This window comes from Thalassophryne amazonica, chromosome 7, assembly GCF_902500255.1.
Source record: "Thalassophryne amazonica chromosome 7, fThaAma1.1, whole genome shotgun sequence".
In the NCBI taxonomy this organism is placed as follows: domain Eukaryota; kingdom Metazoa; phylum Chordata; class Actinopteri; order Batrachoidiformes; family Batrachoididae; genus Thalassophryne; species Thalassophryne amazonica.
The window spans coordinates 11,981,653-12,009,068 of record NC_047109.1 but is presented as its reverse complement, the minus strand read 5'-3'; the positions used below and the strand labels follow the sequence as shown (position 1 = coordinate 12,009,068).

Sequence of the window (27,416 nt, the reverse complement as noted above, 5' to 3'; positions counted from 1 at the left end):
CCAAAGGAGAAGTGCTCACTATCACAGATTTAGACTGCTTTGTGAACAATATTTGAGGGAAATGGTGATATTGTGTATGTGGAAAAAGTTTTAGATCTTTGAGTTCATCTCATACAAAATGGGAGCAAAACCAAAAGTGTTGCGTTTATATTTTTGTTGAGTAGTTCCATGAGCTGTTGAAAGTAGCATCTGAACACTAAAATATATTAATGACATATTTCCAAGGAGACTGATGCTGCCATGTTGAAGACTTTCCTAACAAAATCAATCAGTTCAACAGCATTTCTAAAGTCTACATGTTTGTGGGTCTATTTCTACCTGTAGGACGTCTCCAAGGTCGGCAGTGCTGATCTCGGGGTCTTCCGTGGTGTTAAAGGGGACGGGTGTTATTCGGACAAAGGTTAGGACGCGGGGCTCAGGATACCTCCACGCCATCACGCCCGGGCTGTCCTCAGTCTCGCTGTAGAACACCACCTCATGTGGTCCTGGCTGCTTGTGAGACTCTGCACGAAACAATTATAACTACATAAGCAAAATAAACTCACATTTTATCAATCAATCTAAAAACACAGTTTATAAATGTACTTCACAGGAAGACATAAAAACAAGAGAAGAAAAATGTAATGAGAGGATATGAGAAAAAGTAAGTGAGAGGAGGAGATGAGAGGAAACAAGAACAGGAAAAACGGGGATCAAAAGATCAGACAATGATAGTTGACTGGAAAAGATAAAAATCCACAAATATTTTGAATTTTAAGATCAATCACAAGTACAACATGCTGCACTTTTCCTCTGCGCTAGTACAAAACCATAAACCAACCAATTTTAAACCATAAAAAATTAATATCCATAGCAACACTTTGAAACCACAGAAAAATCTCCACAAGCACCACTTTAAACCTTACAAGAGCAAGCAACAACTTTAAATCATAAAAATATAAAAATAATCACGATTATCAACAATTTTAAACCATATTAAGAAAAAGAAAATCTCCCATAGCAACAATTTTAAACCATAAAAGAAATAAATTCCCGTAGCAACACTTTTAAACCACAGAAAAAACCCACAAGCTACAATTTTAAACCATAGAAGAAAATCTTCCATATAACAACTTTAAACCATAAAAAACATAAAAATATCAGCAATATCAACAATTTTAAACCTTTTTTTTTTTTTAGAAAATCTCCCAAACAATTTTAAACCATAAAAAACATATTTCCCATTGCAACACTTTGTACAGCAGAAACAAATCTCATCAAGCAAGCAAGCAAGCAGGAAAGAAAGAGGGTAAAAACTCCTATAGCTATAACTTTAAACCATAAAAGAAAAAAAAGAAAAAAAAAGAAACTGATAGTAACCACAGTTAGAAGATGTTTGTGGACTCCACAACCATTCTTTTAATGTTTAGGTCTAAAAGAACAACATGTGCACGCACACACATTAAAATGATGAAAAGTCATGTTAGAAATTGTCATGTTCTTAGAAACAAAAAAAACAAAAAAATCACACCAAAGAGTAAGTCCCTTCAGCTGCTCCCATATTTGCACTCGGGGTCGCCACAGCAGATCCAAGGTGAATCGGCATGTTGAATTGGCACAAGTTTTATACCGGATACCCTTCCTGATGCAACTCCACATTACATGGAGAAATGTGGCAGAGGTGGAGTTTGAACTGTGAACCTTCCACACTGAAACCAAGTGCATGCCAAAACAAACAAAAACAATAACCAGTCCGGTGTTGCTGACCGAACGGTCCCCCTAAAAATAGGTCCCTCCTGATGACGCGGTTCACAGATAAACACCTCATTTCTGCTTCAAACTGCACTCCAGGCATCATCTATCTCATTGACAGATATCTGAAGGTTTTGTACAACAATCATTTCCACATAAATTCAGCATTATTTCATCATAAAAGGCGGTGGAAATGAGTTGCTAGCTGATGCATTCACTGCGCATCAGTCATTTCAAAGCGTTACAGAATTTCGAGTTTCTGGTTAAAACTGCCTTGTTTCTGCTTAAAGTTGACTTTAGAATGATTTAAGAGGCTTTACCTTAATCATCCGATAGTTAATAATCTCATTAATCCATTTGATTGCTTTAGGTGAAGAGACTCCGTCTCAGATGTGCTGCTGTGGTCCAAAATGCCGTTTGGTCTGCAACACTGGCACTCACAATCCCTCCACTGACATGTGACATGTTGTTTTTGTTTTAATTTTGTTCAAATATTTGTTGTAATTTTGCATTCTTTTTAACTTTGTTTAACTTGTGCAGGACTTTGTAATTTTTTTTGTTTTGAATGTGCTTTAAAAATAAAATTAGCGTTATTACTGTTGTTATTTTATCTTATATAACATGTTTTAAAAAGGATGTCTTGAAATTTCTAATGCTTTCTATTCCAGTTCAGAGCCTCTGTTGTCACATTGAGAAGTGATGACTTGGGTTTTAGTTAATCCTGCAAACCATAATTTGATGAACACAACCTCATGTGAGAGCGTTGAGCTGAATGCAGGGACAGAACTTCACAATTATCTTCTGCTAAGGAATTCAAACCCTGAAAAGCGAGATCTTCTTAAACGCCACTGGAGCCACTTCCACGATTCCCAAATGTTTATGTGCATCAGACACAGCGAGTAAACAAAGTAACTGAGTAAACACAGTAAACATTGTCCGGACTTTGCCAAGCACCTGCAAAAACTGGATCCAAAGGCCTGACTGTTGTTTGATTTAACTTGTGGCTGCTGCTTGGGATTCAAGTCCTTTGGAAAAATGTTTATTAAAAGAAAAAGCAGTCAAGCACAGACGTGCTGTGTTTGGGCCCTCGGGGTACAAATCTAGAGGCCTGGTTTAAAAAAACAAAAACATACACACTTCAAGGAGCAGCAAAAATGTGACTGAGGGTCGTTTGTCCTCTGTGCGAGACAGCGAGCTGCCCACATGAAGGTGGACGGAGTATTGTTCTGTCAGGAACACATGGAAAAAATAGTCTTTTTTTGATGTTTTTGTTTTCATTGAGACACAAACTGACACTGTACCGACTGTGTAGCTCCTCCTCCCTCCACCTAGTCCATCTGTCCTTGCTTCAGGTTCCCAGGGGGCCGGTGGACGGTTCCTGTGACGCATGCTCCGGGTTTTACGGACTGTTGACAACATGTTGCTGACACATCATCCCCTCTGTTCTTCACTACTGTAGATTCTGCTCCCGCCAACATATTAAATGCATCAAAGACCAGTTGAACAGTGCAACAAACAAAGACTCAAGCACAGCTGACAGAGTGGATGGCTGGTCCAGAGCCAGGGACGAGTCTGATCCTCTGTGTATAATGCTCATGTGAGTGTGTGTGTGAGTGCACAGGACAGGACACACATAGCACAAAGACTGGGAATAAACAGCATGGTGCTCAGAGTGGAACCAGGCTGGCACGTCTGATGAGACTACTTCCCACAGCAGGGCTTTGATCCAACTTTGACTTAAGTTAATGAGCATCTTAAAAGGGTATGTTCATAGTTCTCAAGGAGCCATGGATGGAGATCATCCACAACACCAGTGGGGTTCCAAACATCTCACTCCAGAATTTTTTTTTTTTACCAGGTAGATCAACCCCACACTGATAATCCTCAAATGTAACTGGACTCGAACAGTCTCATGATTTCTATTTCTGACAGCACAAGTCTGAACAGAAATCTGCCCCCTTTGAGGACATGTGATGTGCTCTGCCATAGTAGTTGCTTGTATATATTATATACTGGTGGCAGTAAATATTTTGTGATGAAATAGCTGAATTAACAAAACTGTTCAACTACTGCACAGATTACCGGTCAAACATTTGGACACATTTTCCCACTGAAGCGTGTCAAAACTTTTTACTGGTACTGTATGTTCAAGGACAAAGACAGACAGCATGAGCAGGAATTGAACCCATGTCTACATATTGGTAGCCCAACAATTCACAGTTCATTTTATTCTGCTGTAGCCAATAACAGGTCGATCTGGCCTTCTGTTTTGGATCGCTGTCATGTTGGAATGTCCAAGTACATCCCATGTGCAGCCCGGAAGCTGCACATGGGACTGCGTGCAAATTTTCTTCCAGTATTATCCTGCCATCAATTCTGACCAAGTTTCCTGTGCCTTTGTAGCTCACACATCCCCCAAACATCAGCGACTCACCTCCATGCTTGACAGTAGGAAGCGTGTACCTTTCATCATAGGCCTTGTTGACTCCTCTCCAAATGTAACATTTATGGTTGTGGCCAAAAAGTTAAATTTTGGTCTCATCACTCCAAATGACTTTGTTCTCTGTGCTGTTTTGCGTATTTGTAACCGGGATACTTTGTGGCATTTGTGTAGTAATGGCTTTCTTCTGGCAACTTGACCATACAGCCCATTTTTCTTCAAGTGTCTCCTTATTGTCCACCTTGAAACAGCTACACCACATTTTTCAGAGAGTCCTGTATTTCAGCTGAAGATATGTGTTTTTTTTCCAATTTTCCTGGCAGTTGTGGCTGAAATTTTTGTTGGTCTACCTAGAGTTGTGCTTAAAAGACTCAGACAGATGGACAGGGTGAGCCCTATATAAACACCCTCACCCCCTCCACTCAAAAAAAAAAAAAAAAAAGAAAAAGGCAGAGGTTACTATAAAAACAGAACAAAAGAAGAAACCGACAAATTGGTGATGTCAATGAGTTGCAGGCTTGGTGCAGGTATTGCAAGCAAAAGAAATTGACCCAAACATTTGCTGAACACATACCATGAAGCATCTTCTCATATTCAACTTTTGGACTGAAGCAGAAATAATAACAAAAGCAAAGCGTGTTATGTCACGTATGTTAGCTAGGCTTAATGTTAGTTTAGCCCTGCTGTTGTCTCTGTAGGAGATCAGCATGTGTGTGCGCTTACTGGAGTCCTGGATGTACTGAAAATGACCTGTGCGCAGGTCATCAGAGCTGTGCTCCGTCTGAGGAGTCGTCAAACCCGGCGAGGGTGGGGGTTGAGTCTTGCAGGACTTTGGTTTTTGATGAGGATCACCCGAGGCTCCTTCCTGGAGGTGGAAATAAGCTTGTAGGTGTTCCTCCACCAGCTTGAGACAGTTTAGATGCTCTTGTCCCCAAAAGACCTATGACACAGAAGAAGAGTTGAGGAGGTCATGATGATGGAAGCAAGAGGGAAATCCAGACATAGCACAATGATCAGGACTGTAGGTCTAGGACGTATAGTGGAGAGATAAAAAACAGTTTTGAAAAATGACACAGTTAACACATAAAAACAGACACAGACAACAATTGCAGTAACTTTTCCAAAACACGAAGAAAAGCAGTCAGGGTCACCCTCTTCGTCACCCCTTCATATCCTTACTAACATCCTCCTTATTTACCCGCGGCATTCCCCTTCCTTTGCTCCATCAAAGCAGGTCCGCCTGGGGTTTGGACTGAGGACTAGGAATCTGTGAGTCAAAAACTCTTCACACATGGAGCTGCCTGCCTGCCACTCACTAACTGCAAGGAGTGGGTTATGACTAAACTCTAAAAACAGGAAAATTTGGGGATTTTTTTTCTCAGGTTTTTGGAAACACAGCATGAGAAGAAGGAATCGGAAGGAATTCCGGTGGTTTTTTGTGCAGCACTTGATTAAAGAACCTCAAACGCCAATATTTGCAGAAGGAAATGTACGATTACGTATTAAGTGTTGAGTTGCGAGTGATGTTTCTTTTAATGGGCACGCAATAAAAGCATTATGGGAACCACTGAAAAGGGGGAGGGGACGGGGGTTCCCCCTGAAGAGTGCAGTGGAACAATAAATCAGTTAAATTACATTCAGTTAGTCACATCACCGTGGACATTATATAACATTTCAAAGGGGGAAAAAAGGCACATGTAAAAATAGCCTTAAAAATTCCACCACTTAACCAGAAGATGTGACTCAGTGTTGCAGAAGAATTTCAGCGTTTAATTTCTTGGGTCAAAGAGGACAGAAAGCACTGCAGAACAGATGAGCAGCAGAAGACCTAACAGAAGTGCACAGTGGGACATGCTCGTGTCAGAGGTTATTTTGAACAATCAATGTGAAATTAACTTTAAGTGGACAGAAGAAACTGGAGCACCCTGACTCATCTCAAGGTCAAGGTGCGTGAGAGCTGATCTGAGCCTGAAGGCTACATAAATCAGATGAACAATCACATCACTGAAAAGTCTGAATTATTGTCAAGGGTGTACAAACCTGCAGCAAGCCTCCCTTCAGGTCCAGGAGCAGTTTAGGGGGTCCAGGTTCAGGTCCAGGGCTACTACTGTGCCGGCACCACTGTGCATCCAGAGAAGAACTGCAGGAGAACGGCCCCAGCAACAGCCGGACCCGGTCCTTCAATCCAGTTCTCAGCAGCAAATCCCGCAGCTCCAGCTGCACGGAGGCAGCTTGAACTGTGTCTAAAAAAGAAATATACACTCCAGGTATAACGCAGGCCAGAACAACAAAATGTCAATTACAGGTCAAAAAAAGTTCACCATCAGGTCAAAGTTGTACAGAGAGCATTCAAAGAAAAACAAACGCAAACCAAAATATTAGATTTAAAGTGCCATATTTCATTCTCTAATTCCATTTAACAAACATGTTTCATTGCATTGGTGCAAGTAAGGCACATGAAACTGATACAAATGATCAATTCAACTTTTAACTGTAGTTATTCCAAGATGGCCTTCTCTGTTTCGAGAACCCCCAAAACCTACTGAATAAAGCCAGAACTTGTTATATTGCTGCCAAGAGGCTAGAGTGTATCAACATGTCACGCCAGATGTGGATTTTATCCGGATGCAGACCAAATCTCATTTGTCGACAACCAGTTGTGTGACACACATGATCCTCTGCTCTATATCAAGATATGCACTTTAGTTTTTGTGTTATTGACAGAATGCTCAAAAATGCAATACATCCTTCAAATGTTACGTGAACTACTGGATATTAAATGCTATCCCAGCTAGCATTAAATACGTTCCTTCTCTTCTTGTCAACAAACCAGTGGGTAAACTAATTTCCAAGTAGAGCTGTATTCAGAGTAACACACTGCTGTAACAGATATTCCTGTTACAACATCCAATATTTGCACCAGCTCATAAAATAATACCCTCCACTTCACCATACTAGTTGCTTGCATGCATTACATATATGTGATAGTAAATATTTGGAAACGAAATACCTGAATTAACAAACTGGCGAACCTCTGTACTGTTTCTACATCTAATTGGCAAATATGATGCATGTATATGTATTTCCTTCATGCACATCTTCACATGGTGTACTAGCATCGTGTGAGGTTTCCAAGAAAAAGTCAGGGAAGGATGGACATCTGGAAAAAAGATTTTTCCAAAAAGTAATATTTAGGTTTTGTCTAGGTCTAGTCTTGTCCATGAATATAGCAGTACTGTGCAGAAGTGACAATAAACATCATTATAAAGTATGTCACTTATGAGTTCTAGTTTGCAATCATCTAGATGAAATTCCAACCTGGATCAAATGCATTTTACAGTATCAACACTTGCCCTTACCATTAAGTGTTATCAGTAGTAGGAATGTTTCCAATTCTTGATTCTTAGGTGATTAGTGGTGTTGTCCTATACTCTACAGGTTGAATGTTCAATACTCCTGGTGAAATATAACGTTTCTGCCTTCTGTTGTATTCACCAGATGTCCAGTTCCTAGTACAGCAGATACCTCAGTGGACAAGGAGTTGGCTATGCAATAAGTAGACCTGGCTTTGAATCTCACTAATGCTACCTGTCTTTGCACAAGACACTGCATCGTCTCAGTCCACTCAGCTGTAAATGGGTACCAGGCCTTGGTAATGGACTGGCATCACATCCAGGAAGAGATTCGCATAGGCTTCAAACTATGGAATCTGTTGTGATCTGCCTTGGTCTTTTGCTCTGTCTGTCCTTTTGTGTGCTGTTTGTCTGTTTCCCCTCCAGGTAGTGTGCTGCAGAGCCAAGAGCCAAGAGCCACCTGAGACTCATCATCTCCTCGCATCTGATGCTCATAAGCTCCTGATCATGAGCGGGCTACTTAAACCCCGGCTCTGAGCTCAGTCTTTGCAAGAGTTTCTGTGACCTTGACCTCGCCAGATTCCACATTGATTCTCCATGATCATTACGGAGTCATTCCTGCCACTTCAATGCACGCTGACATATGAGCTTCCCGCAGCTCATCTCAAGGTAACCTGGCCTCCTCTAATTTCCGTATTAGAGCTCGTTGATCTTTCGGTGTTTCCAGACGCCGTCCTGCGCGGCTTCCATGCTGCACTGCTCCTGGCTCCCACGCCACTACCAAGCACTACATCACTTTGAAACTCATCTGCTCTCTGCCTCAGAGCACACAGCTCTGCCACATTCAGCTAAGTTCGTGCATGACTCTGAGTTTGTGAGATCCCATTCTCACCCTGCTCCTGTTTGTGACTGTGCATGACCAAGAACTGATTCCAAAAACTATATGAACTCTGATGCTGAACTATTAAAAACTTTCTAAGTCGTTTTCTGAAGCCAAGTCCTGCTTAATTGGAACTGCATCATAAGACGCGCAGCACCTGACCTCTGAGGATAATTCATGAACTGTGAACTTCGTTTTCTGAACTGTGAACGTTCCTGCTTTAAGCCGACAGTGAACTGTGTGTAGTTAATGGCTTCCAGTGTTACGAGTGCAATCACTCACCTCTGTTCTCCTTGTCCTCGGCTCTCTGCGTCCCACCTGGCTCCGGTTCCAGAGCCATATATTCCAGGACTCCAGCTCATTCTCAGACTCCCAAGTCTGGCCCCTGTGTGCACTGCAGCTCCCAGATTTCCACCGCTACAAGCGGGCCCTGTCTCGGCTCTGCAGGCAGCCTAACCAGCTCAGCACTTTAATTCCTCGTTTATTCCTTGTTATAAATAAATCTCTTTTTGTTCACAACCCATTCTTGTCTGTGCTCCCAGCATTTGAGTCCATCGCCTGAAACAGTCCGGTCCCTATCTGGACCTCTAACCACAACAGAATCCGGAGATAAGCATGGCCACCAATGGACCTACTTATTCTTCAGTTCCTATCGAAACATTTTTTACAGCTTTCTTCAAAGCAGTGGACTCATACAGAGCGTTTTCTGGATAGCTTACACTTTCAAAATGAGAGTTGTCTCACTTTTTATATCCTTTAGGGAGGACTTTGTTATGCTGTATTGCGTGACACATGCCCAAAAATGTCACATTTGTATTTCTCTCACTTTCTTTGTTTAATTAAAGCGGTAGGATGAATGGACAGCGTGTTTCACCCCAAATCATTTGTGTGTGCGGGTTACAAAAATAGCTCATGATTTTAACATTACTAATTGTCAAATAAAGTAAAAACACACAAGCTTCTTTTCGTGAGCATGAAAGCGAGGCATGCTAAAAAAGGAACAAAATATTATTTCGCAGTTACGGGCACATTATTTGAATTTGTGTTTCTTTATTGATGGAATGACAGCTCATAAACAGACAGTTTCTACATATAAACAATAACTGGTATGTGGAGCAGATGTTTATAATAACACTGAATTCCAGACTACAAGCGGGATGCTAATTTTACAATACAGCCCAAAGGCTGATATTTATTTATTTTTTTATTTGGTGAATTTATACTGGATGTATTAAATAATTTAACACACACTGAAAAAGAACAGAAATCAAAACACTTTCTGGACTCCTCAACAACTTGTATCTAGGGATCAGTTTTCCAGTTGAACATAAGTGTGTTACCATGGTCACACGCTGACCTGAACTTGACCTCTTTGTCCCGTAAATCATCCCCTTGGTCTACTCGTTGACACGCAGAGTTTGATGTGGACATTTAACACTGCAGCAGCACATTTACAAACCTCAGGTCTGGATGAGGAATAATCTGCCTGCTACCTCCCTGCTGCCTGCTTTAAGTGTTGGAACATAAAAGAAAGCGGCAACATACGTTTCAGTGCACATTGTCATGTAAAACATCAAAGACGGAGACTGATAAAAGGATTTCCCCCATCACTTCTTTGTGACATCATAATACAAAAAACAAACAAGCAAGCAAAAAAATAAATATAAAATGTGGAGCAGCTAGCTTTGTTTACGTTGTGTAACTTCATTCAATGCCCTGAATAAAACTAGCAGAGGCACCCGTCTTGTCCTGGGTGAAGAGTAGGTACCCAGTTGTGAGCATATTTCATAAAAAAAAAAGAAAAAATATTAAACACATCATTGGAATCTGTGCACCAATGCTGTGGTTTTAAGATATTAAAATAACTCCTGTTCAGTCTTTAAAAGCGCTGTGTGGTTGTGCTAAAACTATCAAACTTGTGTTGTTTCATAATAGTGTTAAGCTATTCACTCTCCTTTTTTGATGATTTTATTCATATTCTGTATTTTATTGACTTTGAATAATTAATACCATAATTCCACACAGTCTCATACAGTAGGTGGCAGTATGCACCTCCAAAGCTGCTGTGTGATCTGCCGATAAACACTACGACATTTTATTTTTATGTGTTTTGTTAAGACTGTGGTTGACGACATGACCAAGGTATCTAGTGATTCATGATGGATTTAAAGGACGTCGCATGTTTTTATTGTCCCAGTTAGCAAGACAACATAAAAGTACTCATGAGTTTAAGTCTCTCCGCACACGTGCTAATAATTAGTGATCACTGATGGATTTTATTTCTCTCACTCTGAGTGTTAGCTGGTGCATTTCCGGAAAACATCTCACTCGGCAATTCTCAGCATTTCTCGGCTTGTGACGTACATTTTAGAATGAGCAGAAACATCCCAATGACTGACAGACAGAGAGAAACGTCCGAAAACGAAGCTGCTGAGCTTTGGTTCGAAAGTGATGACTCAGATTTACAGAGCATATACAGATAGGAGATGACACACTTCACCCCTAAACTCTTAACTTTTTCACAATGTCAGATTGTGAAACCTAAAGTGAGGTGTGTGTGTGTGTGTGTGTGTGTGTGCATGTGCTGTGCAGCTGATGAGATGTGCAACAGCTCCTGCCGCTGTGAACATGAATGTCTCCACAACGTTTTTTTCCCTGGCAGCAGATGTTTTTTTTAGATTTTATTGGTAACAACACTGTTAATTGTGCACAAAGCTGAGCCTTGAGCAGAGATGGTTATTGACAGGCTGCGTTTATGGCTCATGGCCGCAGGTGCACTAAATCTTCTCAGAATTGCTGGTTTTACCATGACTACATCAAAATTAACAGTTTTCACTTAAAACGAGTCATCATAGTACAACATCACACTTATGTCAACTTGGTTATTAATCTGTGCCTCAGTTCTTAACGCTTAAGCAAAATTCCATTGAAGTGCACGCTGGGATGCTTCTTGTAACTACATCACCTGTTGAAAACGCATGAGTGCTCACGGGTACTTTCTTTTCGGAAGTCTCCGTAGCTGTTTGCTGCGAATGCCATATACTTTGAAACCAGTCACGGAAGTGCACAAAGTAATCCTGGTGGATCATCGCGTGGTCATGAACAGCCTAAATCTACATTGCTATGTTTTTGGTGCGACATGTCCTTTTATCATTCATGTGCCTTGAAAACATCATCTTGTTGCAGTCGCTAGCATCACATAGCACAATGCTAACAGCTAACATTAGCATGAGCAAATAGCACCTTTGCGATCATTTTATTATAAATATCTGTAATAATATGGCTTGGGGTTTTTTTTTTGCCAATGGATTCGGGAGCTATGGCAGCATTGCTGTGGACACAAACACACAGAGGCACATATCCACACACGTAAGGCCTTTTATATACTGATTGGTGGCCTGAGCTACTTGATACTGGCTGTTTCATCCAATAACTGTCTGCTCTGTGTAGTCTCCCCCTCCCCCCATTTCTCATTCTAGATCTGGAACTACACTGGTCCTTAAACATCTTATAGACTCCAAAAGCACAAGATAGGCAGTTGTGGTGTGTGCACCTGCCTCGGATGTAGTGTTCACTCACTATTTAGAAGAAAATTTATCCATATCCAGTAGATTTATGCAAATCCTGAAAGTTTAACCTGGGAGGAGGATGAGGGTATTTTGTTTTTACTTGTAGAAATAAAGAAATCTTTTGAATTTTAACTCGTCTATTTAAGAAGGGACCTGAGAACATTCAGGGTTCATATGGGGTCACAAGGGTTTTTAAAAGCAGAGGGAGAAGAAGAAGAAGCAGGAGGAATAGATGGAAGGGCGGATAAAGAGAGTGGGAAGGAAAAGATAAATGAGGAGAAAAACAGACAATGACATGGAAGGAAAAAGAGAGCGAGTGAGAGAACCACAGGATGAGAGAGAGCGAGCGCTCCATGATATGATGAAGATATGACACACAGGAGTCCTCGGATCTTTCCAGGCATGGTGAACCAACTAAGGAACATCTTATTCAATGCCGGAGCCCAATAATAGAACAGGGGTCTTCCACTGACAGAGGGTTCCTCTTCTTTAAATCATTCTGGGGGAAATATTATGCGAGGTGACTCATTTCTCTGAGGAAAGATGTTGATGCTGTTTGGCAGTTTACCTGCTCATATCTTCTGGTGTTGTGATGTTGAAGGAGTTGTTGGAAATTTCTTAATGAAGTGTGGACGTGGGGTTTATTTTCATGGCTATGAGTTATTAGAGGAGGCACAGGGAACTCCCACACTGACTCGTTACACGGAGAATATCATTCACACACACATGCCAAAGGGGAAAAAAAATCAAAGACATGTATGCCGGGGGGGCAAAGACGCACAGAAATGTGCATAATGTAAATGCAGTTGCACAGCCAGGTGCACAAGTGGAAAGACGTGCACACTGTGTGCATCAAAGTGTGGCTCTGGTGCATCCTGATGTTAAAGCCAACAACCACAACTCTCAATAATCACTCTACTTGGGAGTGGATTCAGTCTTTTTTTTCCTTCCCTTGCTCCGTTCTTCCACCCAGAGGCGCATGACTTGGTCCTGCTTCTGCCCTGCAGCACTATGTAACTGGTCTGAGTGTTTGTGTATCAGCTCACAGCAAACACATTTTACACTGCTGAGCTGTGATCTGAAGCCAAGAAAAGAAAAACAATTAACAACCCCATGAAATAATAAACAAACTAGAAGAGCGCTCAGTCCGTGCATACATCAGCCAAGCCCCAACAGCCCTCCAAGTCCATCTTTAACAACACTGTGAAAGGGTTATTCCTTTGACATTCTTAGATCTTGATTCTCTGTCTTTGATCCTGATCATAACCTCTGATAATCACTGCTGAGTGTTGAGTGCTCATCTTTGATGCTGATCGATGATCTTTGAACCGCTTCAAGGAGGTTAGGCTTTCATCACTCTCTCTCGGTTTCGTCTTGCTTTGTTTGCGGATCATAACTAATTTAGTCAAGTAACTACTTGAGAGTAACAGTAACTGAATAATGTAGCAACTAAGGGACTTAAAGTGACAGTAAATAACAGTAAATGGTCAACCTGAGAGTATCTCACGTAACTTTGACCTGGTACTGAGTAACTTAGAACTCTCTTGATCCCGATCCAGTTGTGGAACATGACCTTTGATCTTAGATCATTCATCTTTGATCCTGATTGCTGATCTTTGAACTTCAACAAGGATGTTATGTTTTCATCACTGTTCATCTATCTGTTGGTTTCACTTTTATCCTGTAATCAGAATTAAAGGAATCAAGAACAAAGCTCAAAGCTTGAATGCTTGACCCGCTCAAAGGACTTCTCAGTTACTCTGTCACAAGTCCCGAGTTATCAGACACTGACAGGGTAAGCGGTTATATTTTGTGCTAGTATAAGTCACACAGTTACAGTTACTATCCAGTTACCTTATAAGTCATATATACCGAGTTACTCTCAGTCAATTGCAGTTACTATGTCACTGTTGTAGTTACTTATATAAATCATACAGATCAAGGCAGAGTTTGCACTGAGGTCGCGCATCGCATTCACCAAAATATGGAATTACTCTGGGTTCTGGATGGTAACTGTACAGCTATCTACTGGAACCAGCTGATACATGGGCAAGTCCTTGTCGTCAAGTTGTTGGGATCTTGTGCACTGAGGTACCTGTGCACTGATTAGGCACAGAGAAATGCGCCACATGGCCTTAATGTCATAGCTGATGTACCCTCACAATGCAAGGAGTACGCCTCAACCGAGTCTCCCGACACATTCAGTTGTACCCAATGATTCTCCAGAGGGACTGAATCCCCCCCCCCAAAAAAAATCCAGTTATTGCTTTATGTCCCTGGAAGCATCACAATGCAAAAGACTTGAACCTCCGTTGTCTTGCAAAGACATCTGCATCGCCAAACACCTGAGTCCAGTGACCTCATGATGCCATAAGCTCTTCCCAGGCTTCTCGTAAACTCAAAGGCCGAGGATCCAGGGACATAAATGTCACTGCTGAGATAAGCAAATGTTGCAACAAATTTGACAATATCACCACAAACAAACACTGTATTTCCATCTTGATCCAGCACATATAACATAACAACCCAACTCCTCACCCAACTTCTCAAGCGCTACAATCATGGCAGCCACTGATTCCACAAAGACCATGGTATCATCCACAAATTCAAGGTCGGTGAACCTTTTTGTCACCGACACAGGCACCTGAGTTGCTGGACTCCACAAATGTACTGAACACAGAGCCTGTGGAGAGGGTCACTCATTTGAGAAGGTCACCCAGTTCTGCTTGAGGTTTCTTCTTCTGCTTGAGGTCACCTGTGTGTTTGCTCTAGGGGTTGGTACGGTTAGACCTTACTTGTGTGAAGCGCCTTGAGGCAGCTTTGTTGTGATTTGGCGCTATATAAATGAAATAAACTGAACACCGAGTCCATGCAGGCAGTGAAGAGAGTAGGAGCCAGAAACATTGTGATCTTTCATTCCTTGGAAAGTTTGGACAGGAGGTCTGCCTCACCTAACTTTTAACCTATCAAAAAATGCAACAAAGTCACAGTTTGACTGTGTGCTCCAACTGTTCCTAAATCTATTCAAATATGAGCTACATAAAAAGGGTAGCTTGGTTTCTTCGGTAGTTATACCAGTAATGTTCATACTACACAAAAGTACTTCAAACACAGCAGTATTACCTTCAGCCTCAGTGGAACTCTAATTCATCCACAGATTCCTAAACACAAGTTTAAGAAGCCCTAAGTCACACAGCGGGGGTGATCAGCCAGACAGGTTAAATCTATGACTGTTCATCCTTATCTGGGTGATAGAGTTGGTGCAAGAGGAACTGCATCATATATCTACATACTAACTTGCACCTGTGGATCTCACATGTACACTATTAGAAAATTTGGACGTAAACCAGCGAATACAAGCACATCCTACACAGTGTAATATACAACCTTGCCAGAGGGACAAAGTGGGTGGTGGGGAATGTGGTGGATGGAAACCTTCCTAAAGTGAAATACATCTCTAGCATACGTTGGGGTAGGATGAGATAGCATCGGAGACACTGATTTACCATGTCGGTTTCTCCTTGGCAGCCATTATCTGACCACTGCTCAACTGATTTATACCCCGGGATGCACTGTTATCAATTAGAAGAAACCTAATGGAGTCATTACTTAACTAGCAGTGGCCCCTGAAGGCTGTTTGAGATGGTGAAAGTCATACAAGTCATATACTGTCACTCACCACAGAAATACACTCCCACCACACCACTACAGAATACCAGAGGGAACTGCTTTCACAGCCGGGGGCGAACGTTAGCCAAAATGAGGACTGGGAGCAGGTCATGCATCATTTGAGACGTTTAAAATAACCGATGAGTTGTGACGAGCTGCATATGTGCTTGATGACACGAAGTCGCGACAAACTACTGCGGATACGTGTAAATTCCTTAATGCTCATCCTGAAGCGTGATCGTGTTTATATGAGGATGTGCAGCAGAGAGTGCAATTACTTTAGGACTTTATTTCCACGTGTGTCAGTTATAGCAGCTGACTTGAGGCTGACCTTCCCCAAGTCAGGGGGGAACACGCACACAAACAATAGCTGGATTCAATGCAGATTTTACATTTGTAACAATTTCATGCTTGATACAATGTCACACATTTGATACTTTCATAAAAGTACAGCTCTCCAAGTTAAAAAAACAAAAAAACAAAAACATTTTAGTCAATATCCAGGTTTTTTCTTAAATAACTTTGAAATAATTCAAAGTGAAGCACCGTGGTTCTTTCTAATCATAAGACATTTCAGATGTACATTTCATCAAATTTCATTTTGAAATCGGTCATGCAGCTCGTCTAATTGCTTTTGTCTGCAGCCAGCAGGAACCACATCAAGGACCAAGAGACAGACTCTATTTCAGATATCACTTCCTCTTAGTATGTATTAATCATGTTTTCTTCTTAACATTACCATCTGCTTTTTCCAATTAGTCCCCAGTTAACTTACGAATGCTAGACTTTAACAGCTAATGTTAACTAATAAGAATAACTAATGCCAACAGTTTTCATATCGTTTATGGGTAATTTTTCATTTATTAAGTTAATTTATTTGTTAATCACATTCCTTGCCTCTTTTCCAATGCACTGTTTGTTGCTGTTCTTTGGTTAAATTACTTTGTTCTATGTTTGTGGTCATGGCTATGCATCGGGAGAAAATTATTTGTATGTGGAAACAACATTTTTCAGAGGCGATACTGATACTAGGGATTTATGTTAGATATGTTAGATATTATGTATATATGAGCGTGTGTGTGTGTGTAGCACAGTGGCTTGGTGGTTAGCACTGCTGCCTCACAGCAAGAAGGTCATGGGACATGCAGGTTAAATGGATTGGAAACTTTAAATTGTCCGTAGGTGTGTGTGGGTGTGAATGTGTCTATATGTGGCCCTGTGACAAACTGACGTCCTGTCCAGGGTGTCCCTTGCCTCATGCCCTATGACTGCTGGGATAGGCTCCAGCACCCCCCCGTGACCCTTAATTGGAGTTGGAGTAAGTGGTTGAAGATGACTGAGTGAGTGTGCGTGTGTACTCAACAAAAATATAAACGCAACACTTTTGGTTTTGCTCCCATTTTGTATGAGATGAACTCAAAGATCTAAAACTTTTTCCACATACACAATATCACCATTTCCCTCAAATATTGTTCACAAACCAGTCTAAATCTGTGATAGTGAGCACTTCTCCTTTGCTGAGATAATCCATCCCACCTCACAGGTGTGCCATATCAGGATGCTGATTAGACACCATGATTAGTGCACAGGTGTGCCTTAGACTGCCCACAATAAAAGTCCACTCTGAAAGGTGCAGTTTTGTTTTATTGGGGGGGGATACCAGTCAGTATCTGGTGTGACCACCATTTGCCTCATGCAGTGCAACACATCTCCTTCGCATCATCCGTGAAGAGAACACCTCTCCAATGTGCCAAATGCCAGCGAATGTGAGCATTTGCCCACTTAAGTCGGTTACGACGACGAACTGGAGTCAGGTCGAGACCCCGATGAGGACGACGAGCATGCAGATGAACTTCCCTGAGACGGTTTCTGACAGTTTGTGCAAAAATTCTTTGGTTATGCAAACCGATTGTTCCAGCAGCTGTCCGAGTGGCTGGTCTCAGACGATCTTGGAGGTGAACATGCTGGATGTGGAGGTCCTGGGCTGGTGTGGTTACACGTGGTCTGCGGTTGTGAGGCTGGTTGGATGTACTGCCAAATTCTCTGAAACGACTTTGGAGACGGTGTATGGTAGAGACATGAACATTCAATACACGAGCAACAGCTCTGGTTGACATTCCTGCTGTCAGCATGCCAATTGCACGCTCCCTCAAATCTTGCGACATCTGTGGCATTGTGCTGTGTGATAAAACTGCACCTTTCAGAGTGGCCTTTTATTGTGGACAGTCTAAGGCACACCTGTGCACTAATCATGGTGTCTAATCAGCATCTTGATATGGCACACCTGTGAGGTGGGATGGATTATCTCAGCAAAGGAGAAGTGCTCACTATCACAGATTTAGACTGGTTTGTGAACAATATTTGAGGGAAATGGTGATATTGTGTATGTGGAAAAAGTTTTAGATCTTTGAGCTCATCTCATACAAAATGGGAGCAAAACCAAAAGTGTTGCGTTTATATTTTTGTTGAGTGTGTATATATATATATATATATATATGTTCTACACTCAGATTGCAATAGCCAATCACAGATTAGCTTTTCTGTCCATGCTTGGCGCCAGAAAGTTATGTTGGATCCAGAGGGATCCAAAAAGGCTAGGACCAAAAGTTATATTGGATCGGTTCCCACTGACCAATAGCATTAGAGCTTACTGCCAACAGCTAGCCAATCAGAGCGCGGCATACAATTACTCATGACATCTCTAATGACGTAGCGGAGGTCAGGAACTTGCTGACAGACGCTGGTTGAAAAAATGGCAACAAACATGTCAACAACAGCAGAAAATCGTCTGCCAGCGAGGTTTGCTGAGTTCACAGAGGAGGAACTGGTGGAAATATTGAACTGCAAGGATGCCAAAAACACTAAGAAGGTAGACAAGCACGCTACTGACGTTTTAGAAGCATTCATATGCTGTTCACAACAAAATAAATTGATCTAATTTACTTGACTCTTTGTTGTTTGCTTAATTTGGGAGGGAGTGGAGAACAACAATTGATGGATGGCAAGTCGTCCAACATAGAGAAATATTGGATTCAGAAAAGTTATGTTGAACTTGGCTACGTCTCGTCTAATATAACTTTTCTTCATCCAATATTTCTCTATGTTGGACTCCTTACCATCCATTATTTGTATAATATATATATATATATATATATATATATATATATATATATATATATATATATATATATATATATATCAATTATGTTTTCAAATTAGCAGATTAGACAAAATTTTTGTTTAACGCAAAAGTTGCAGCAAGGTACATTGGTAAATATACTGTAACCGTCTACATATCCCTGACCAAAATATTAGGAACGGTTTTCTCCCACCAACAAACAACTTGCCGTGATCACAGATGAACAGTTGGACAGTGAAATGACAGTTCCAACAAAACGGCAGATAGATTACTCAAGAGTAATTTTCTCTTCATTGCTCAAAGAGAAGTTTTACTTCACAAGTGTTATGCAGAAAAGCCCAGCGATGCATTAAAGATAAATCTTTGTGAGCACGTGCACTGTACGAGTGTGCACTCATAACAGACTCTACAAATGTTTGCGTTGTTTGGGCTTCGGAGCCACTCTGGGCAGTTTGACGAAAGCATAGAGATTAGGGAGGGTCTCGTTTCATGGACCTTAAGACATCTGTTCTCTCTCTCGCCTGCCCACCTCCCTCCTGTGTTTCATTGAACTATAAATGCCCCCCTACCTTGGGGAGTGGTGAGTCGTGGACGGAGGGAAGAATGTGGAGCTTCCACTTGCTTTTCATTAACAAGGGATCTGGTAACACACCTCACTGTCAACCTAATCCCCTCTCTCTCCATCTTGTCCCCTGGCAGAGGGGAAGGGGGGGCTGCCATGACCAGGCACAGACCCCCAGATGTTCTGTGGATGAGGGGGGGAGTATGACAGGGTCTTCACCTTGCTGCAGCTATGGATGTACGCTGATGAATCGGGTATAATGACATAAGAGACCTACTGTTCCTGCAGCTCACTGACTCGGACCCCGTTTTCACCTTTCTGTCCCATGTTGGATCCATTTCCTTCCTTCTCCAAGTTGTACAACACATGTTTCAGGATCCATCTATATTTTTACATTTTATCACATCATGCTTTATTGAACATGACATGTTTTTAATCAGACTTTCTCACAACTTACATCGATCTCATCTGCATTTATGCCAATATGGAAGAGGTTCTACATTGGGATTTGTACATAATTTGGAGCCAGTTGTAGAGTTTTGCCCCACAAAAAATAGTTTGAAACTACAAAAGAAAAAAAGGAAAAAAAAAGAGTGTGTTCTTATTCAGGACCTGAAGTGGCCACGAGTCTTCATGTATACACTGGTTCCTCTGCTTTGATACCGATATGAACTCACTGAATGGAACTGGTTCAACAACCAGAATACAGACGGGCTCAGTGGGTGGTTGTCAGAGGAAACACGAATTCAGATATGGACTTCTTTCACATACTGTATTTTCCGTACTGGAGTGCAAGTCACGCCTCCTTTTTATGTATGTGGAACTCACTTTTTAACAGCCTAGTTACTATTAATTACTTGCCAAGCATGGACCTCATGCTGCCTGGGGTTACCTGTGGATGTTGCTCTTGTGGTTTGAGGGGCGGTCTTTTGTACGGGACTCCTTTGTCAGAAACCCGGGTAGTCTGGTACATGTGATGTAATCAGAAACAGAATCAGTTGCTGATTATGGAAATCGTCCTATTCTGGATTACTTATTAATAATCCTGCATACTGGAGAATCACTACCTCTGTACCTCTATTTTTCCCATGTTCTTTTTCCATCACTCTCTACATCTCCTTTGCCCTCTTCTCTTTCCCTGGGACAAGGTGAACAATGGACAGGAACCCAGTGTGATGTTACCAGTGGTGGGAACAGCTACCAAAAAGTTAGCTTCGATAACAGATAATCATCTAACTGAAAAGTTATCTTTTATAAAGCCAACCCGATTAACCACCCAAAAATTTAGTGCATGCTACAGCTGGCCAATAACCGATAACCTTCAGTATTGTCTCCGGGACACTTGCAACTACTAACAAGCTGATTTTGAGTTTTAGCACCACGATCGCTTCTGGTAGAATTAAAGGCAACCCCAGACCGAAACAATGAGTCAACACTTCTGTTTTTGTGCGCCCTGCCCGCTGCTGGATGTTCTTGTTTACTACATAACTTGCAGCAGTGAAGCAGCTGAGAGGAGCAACGAAGCTCAACTCTCTACTCAATAGTAGCGTCGCTGTGAGGTGTAGGTCTTGGAAAATAAAGCAGTACTGACATATGGTTTTGATTTATAAATAAAATTTATACTGATAGAATATGTCAATTAATGTCAATTCTGTCATTTGTACAAAGTTAAAATATAACATATCTTTTCATTTTAAATAATGCACTAATTCTGAAGTTTTGTAACAAACACAGACAGATGCCAAAGGGATTATGGGTAAATGAGCCTCCACTAACAATGATTGGTTGACTCATTCATTCTCACTCAACAAAAATATAAACGCAACACTTTTGGTTTTGCTCCCATTTTGTATGAGATGAACTCAAAGATCTAAAACTTTTTCCACATATACAATATCACCATTTCTCTCAAATATTGTTCACAAACCAGTCTAAATCTGTGATAGTGAGCACTTCTCCTTTGTTGAGATAATCCATCCCACCTCACAGGTGTGCCATATCAAGATGCTGATTAGACACCATGATTAGTGCACAGGTGTGCCTTAGACTGCCCACAATAAAAGGCCACTCTGAAAGGTGCAGTTTTATCACACAGCACAATGCCACAGATGTCGCAAGATTTGAGGGAGCGTGCAATTGGCATGCTGACAGCAGGAATGTCAACCAGAACTGTTGCTCGTGTATTGAATGTTCATTTCTCTACCATAAGCCGTCTCCAAAGGCGTTTCAGAGAATTTGGCAGTACATCCAACCAGCCTCACAACCGCAGACCACGTGTAACCACACCAGCCCAGGACCTCCACATCCAGCATGTTCACCTCCAAGATCGTCTGAGACCAGCCACTCGGACAGCTGCTGGAACAATCGGTTTGCATAACCAAAGAATTTCTGCACAAACTGTCAGAAACTGTCTCAGGGAAGCTCATCTGCATGCTCGTCGTCCTCATCAGGGTCTTGACCTGACTCCAGTTCGTCGTTGTAACCGATTTGAGTGGGCAAATGCTCACATTTGCTGCCGTTTGGCACGTTGGAGACGTGTTCTCTTCACAGATGATGCGAAGGAGATGTGTTGCACTGCATGAGGCAAATGGTGGTCACACCAGATACTGACTGGTATCCCCCCCCCCCCCAATAAAACAAAACTGCACCTTTCAGAGTGGCCTTTTATTGTGGGCAGTCTAAGGCACACCTGTGCACTAATCATGGTGTCTAATCAGCATCTTGGTATGGCACACCTGTGAGGTGGGATGGATTATCTCAGCAAAGGAGAAGTGCTCAATATCACAGATTTAGACTGGTTTGTGCACAGTATTTGAGGGAAATGGTGATATTGTGTATGTGGAAAAAGTTTTAGATCGTTGAATTAATCTCATACAAAATGGGAGCAAAACCAAAAGTGTTGCGTTTATATTTTTGTTGAGTATATGTAAAAACCAACATGTTAATGTGACGTGACGTGTGTGTTGGTATTTAAATGTGCATTTGTAAAATATGCCAGTTTATTTATATGTTAAAAAAAGCCATTTGCTAAAGCCAACACTAAGTGAAGTTGTGATTTGACAACCGTCTGATGTAACCGGGGTCAAAATGCATAGACCACTGCCATCTACTGGCACCCAGACCCTTACCCATAATCCTTTGCGTACAGGTTTTTTTTTTCAATTTGTGCCAGAGAGTTTTGCGGTATAAACAACAGAATCCATGATGACTATTGTAAATGAACGTTATACAACCAAAATGTATATTTTTATTTCTTTAGCTGCAGCAAGAGGCTGCAACAACTCTCAGACACGCAAAGAATTATAATTTATGTGATATTTATAATTTATGTGATATCTCAATACTTAGGGCAAATACTGCCATGAACACTACTGGCCAGTAGATGGCAGTGGAGACCGTAGAGCAAACAGGAAAATATTGGAGAAGCAACCTGAGCTTCTTCTGACATTTAAAACAAACACAATAACAAGTAACAACGTCTATAAACCCAGAGAATATATTCATGAGAGTTTTAGGCACAATATACAAAGAGTTTAAGGCTGTTGTCTGTGTGGAGCCTGATCAGAGCGTCTCAAATGCATTTCTCATGTCGTGACTGTACTGCGAATACCCATAATGCACCAGCATGTCCAAACTAAAACCTTCAAAATTAGTGCAGTACTTTAAAACTAAAACATATAGCTGATATTTTAACTTTATAAAACTTCAGAAGTGACATTAATTTAAATAACATGTCCAAAATTAGTTTGGTTAAAATTTTAACCATAGGTTAAAACTATGGGCCTCTGGATGACTTGGGTGATATTGTTGGTGAGTCAGTATGGTGTCAGGAGCAATTATCTTGTGACCAGATCTCCTCTGACGGCAGAGGATAGAGCGGTTTCTCCTAAAACCAGCTCGTCTGCATAGCAGTTTTAACTGAAGGTTTTTAACTGTTCATGCTTTATTCACTTCACCTGTAAAAACATATCAGCAAACTAAAAATTATCCGACCAAAATTTATCAGAAGATAATTGGTCCGATGATGCTTTTCAAAGTTATCTGAAAAGCTAATCCCTTAATGAAAACATTATGTTCGATAATTAGCAGTTAAATCAAATCAATTTTATTTATATAGCGCCAAATCACAACAAACAGCTGCCCCAAGGCACTTTATATTGTAAGGCAAAAGCCATACAATAATTACAGAAAAACCCCAACGGTCAAAACGACCCCCTATGAGCAAGCACTTGGCGACAGTGGGAAAGAAAAACTCCCTTTTAACAGAAAGAAACCTCCAGCAGAACCAGGCTCAGGGAGGGGCAGTCTTCTGCTGGGACTGGTTGGGGCTGAGGGGAGAGAGTCAGGAAAAAGACATGATGTGGAAGAGAGCAGAGATCAATCACTAATGATTAAATGCAGAGTGGTGCATACAGAGCAAAAAGAGGTGAATAAAAAGAAACACTCAGTGTATCATGGGAACCCCCCAGCAGTCTACGTCTATAGCAGCATAACTAAGGGATGGTTCAGGGTCACCTGATCCAAGCCTAACTATAAGCTTTAGCAAAAAGGAAAGTATTAAGCTTAATCTTAAAAGTACAGAGGGTGTCTGTCTCCCTAATCCGAATTGGGAGCTGGTTCCACAGGAGAGGAGCCTGAAAGCTGAAGGCTCTGCCTCCCATTCTACTCTTAAAAACCCTAGGAACTACAAGTAAGCCTGCAGTCTGAGAGCGAAGCGCTCTATTGGGGTGATATGGTACTATAAGGTCCCTAAGTTAAGATGGGACCTGATTATTCAAAACCTTATAAGAAGAAGAATTTTAAATTCTATTCTGGAATTAACAGGGAGCCAATGAAGAGAAGCCAATATGGGTGAAATATGCTCTCTCCTTCTAGTCCCTGTCAGTACTCTAGCTGCAGCATTTTGAATTAACTGAAGGCTTTTCAGGGAACTTTTAGGACAACCTGATAATAATGAATTACAATAGTCCAGCCTAGAAGAAATAAATGCATGAATTAGCTTTTCAGCATCACTGAGACAAGACCTTTCTAATTTTAGAGATATTGCGCAAATGCAAAAAAGCAGTCCTACATATTTGCTTAATATGCGCATTGAAGGACATATCCTGATCAAAAATGACTCCAAGATTTGTCACAGTATTACTGGAGGTCAGGGTAATTGTTGTGTGGGCCGCCAGAAGAGGAGGTACTGCTGGCCCACCACCAGAGGGCGCCCTGCCTGAAGTGCGGGCTTCAGGCACGAGAGGGCGCTGCCGCCTACAGGAACAGCCGAGGTGACAGCTGTCACTCATCAACTATGACAGCTGTCACCGATCATCTGCATCTCACCCGGGATAAAAGCAGGATGACACCTCCAACACATCGCCGAGATATCGACTTCTGTGAGAGGTAACTTTCTCTGCCAGCATTCAGTGATTTCAAGAGCTATTGTGTTGCAGCTGTCAACCAGAGGACCGGCGTGGGTCGCGACTGTTTCGTCCTACGTCCCATCAGATAAGTGGTTAAACAGACGCTGCACGAGTGTGTGTTAAAGGTGGAGGTGGAATTCCCACCATTATTGTTACGGGGTGTACACACACCCACACTTGACTGTCTTTGTTCTCCGCCAGCAGTACCAGATCCGACACGCTTAAACGGTGGCCACCTGGGGACTTCGGGACTTGGTGGCTCCAGTATCCTTCGGGTTCGGTGGCGGTGGAAATCGTGTGGTTCCGGTTCATCTCCAGACGGGCGTCTCCTATCGTCGAGCCTGCCCACATGACACCTTCATTAATTGACTTGTATTTATTCTGTAATCTGCTGTGTGTGGTTGTGACATTCACAACAGTAAAGTGTTCAAATTTAACTCCCTCTATTGTCCGTTCATTTACGCCCCTTGTTGTGGGTCCGTGTCACTACACTTTCCCAACAGGTAATGCCATCCAGAGTAAGGATCTGGTTAGACACCATGTTTCTAAGATTTGTGGGGCCAAGTACAATAACTTCAGTTTTATCTGAATTTAAAAGCAGGAAATTAGAGGTCATCCATGTCTTTATGTCTGAAAGACATTCCTGCAGTTTAACTAATTGGTGTGTGTCCTCTGGCTTCATGGATAGATAAAGCTGGGTATCATGTGCGTAACAATGAAAATTTAAGCAATGCTTTCTAATAACACTGCCTAAAGGAAGCATGTATAAAGTGAATAAAATCGGTCCTAGCACAGAACCTTGTGGAACTCCATAATTACCCTACCTAATTACCTACCTACCTTTAATACCTATGGCATGCTCTAATCTCTGTAATAAAATTTTATGGTCAACAGTATCAAAAGCTGCACTGAGGTCTAACAGGACGAGCACAGAGATGAGTCCACTATCTGAGGCCATAAGAAGATCATTTGTAACCTTCACTAATGCTGTTTCTGTACTATGATGAATTCTGAAACCTGACTGAAACTCTTCAAATAGACCATTCCTCTGCAGATGATCAGTTAGCTGTTTTACAACTACCCTTTCAAGAATTTTTGAGAGAAAAGGAAGGTTGGAGATTGGCCTATAATTAGCTAAGATAGCTGGGTCAAGTGATGGCTTTTTTAGTAATGGTTTAATTACTGCCACCTTAAAAGCCTGTGGTACATAGCCAACTAATAAAGATAGATTGCTCATGTTAGCGGAGCTGTGCCCACCACTGGCTGTTGCTTAACATAAGTGCTTTTCAATTCCATAATAGCAAGATGGACATAATGGATGTTATTTGATGCACTCTGGACAAACAAAATCATCAGATGGACACAGATGGAAAAGTGTACAGTGGATTTGTGCTAGAAGCCCTCAGATTGTGGTGTGTACCCTAAAGACTGTTAAATTAAAAAATAAGCAAGATGGACAAATAAACATGCAACAAATTGGATGTTAATTATTATTATTATAAATAAGGAATGTGAGATTTTTCAAGATACAAAGTACACCGGAGTATAAGTCACGGGACCTCTCAAACTAGTAAAAAATAAACATGCCCCCCCCCCCCCCCCCCCCCGCCACTTATATTCCTGAAAATATGGAATGCTGCAGAAGTCTAAAATGAGTGGTGTCGGCCTGAATTTCATTTACAATAGCAGACTGCTGCAGTACAGCCATAGAACAGCTGGACTATGAAGATGTTCAATGTGAAACTGTTATCAAATATAACTCTAAAAGTTAAGATATACAGTATAACCAATTTGACACAATATGACTCCTCTAAGATGATCTTAGCCCATACACTTCCAAACATCATTTCTTTTTTTCTCGTTGAAGATGCATTGGAAGGCATTTGATTGGGTTCAAATAAAAAATAAAGAAAAACTTAGTGGTCACCTCATGGTTTGTTTATACTGGTGCACAAATGCAGTCTCCAGCTGCTTCAATGTGAATTTAGAATTTTTTTCTGATTTGATTTGAAGTAAAAAACAAACCATTTAGACTAGTCGCAAAATCTCAAAATGTGCATAATAAAAAAGTTCTTGGCATGGCATGTTAAAAGTCGGCATACAGGCTTTCTTACATAATTTGGGTGTGCTGAATCCATTTCTGGTGTATGCCAAGCTGCATTTTGCACTCAAGAGCCTCAAAATGCAAAAATTCAAAATGGCCGCCACTAGAAGGTAAAACCTCACTGCATGGGCAAATAATTGAATATTTGAGCCCTTTAAAGTTCTGCTAATGGGTTTTCACTCATGGCCTTTCATTCTAAACATGTTGTATTCTTCTGTAGTTAAGCCTAATTTGCATAAATCCAATATGGCTGCCAGAAATATTAATTTTGCCATATACCTGATCTCTATAGGCTTGTCTTGTCTTTATCTGGCATATCTCAAATGTTTAGAACCTTCAATAAGACTTTAGTCAGCTCTGCAAAAAAATTAATTTGCATAAATCCAAGATGGCTGCTATATAATAGTTTTTACATATAATAATATATATTACAATATGAAAGTCAGCAACCGATATGATCGTAGACTGACTATCATGACCACTGCTGATGGACATTTTATAACATTTATATCAAGATATCATTGTCAAATTTGTGTATTATAGATGGTCATCTTGTATTTA

At 41.2% G+C, this 27,416-nt stretch overlaps 1 protein-coding gene across 1 annotated transcript in view; it reads right to left on the bottom strand.

Annotated features, from left to right (window-relative positions):
* Positions 1–27,416, bottom strand: part of LOC117513625 (vacuolar protein sorting-associated protein 13B-like) — a 1,146,044-nt gene that overhangs the window by 258,964 nt on the left and 859,664 nt on the right. The window contains 3 exon segments of the mRNA XM_034173849.1: positions 319–503; positions 4,895–5,111; positions 6,212–6,414. Coding sequence (XP_034029740.1) covers positions 319–503; positions 4,895–5,111; positions 6,212–6,414 — 605 coding nt within the window.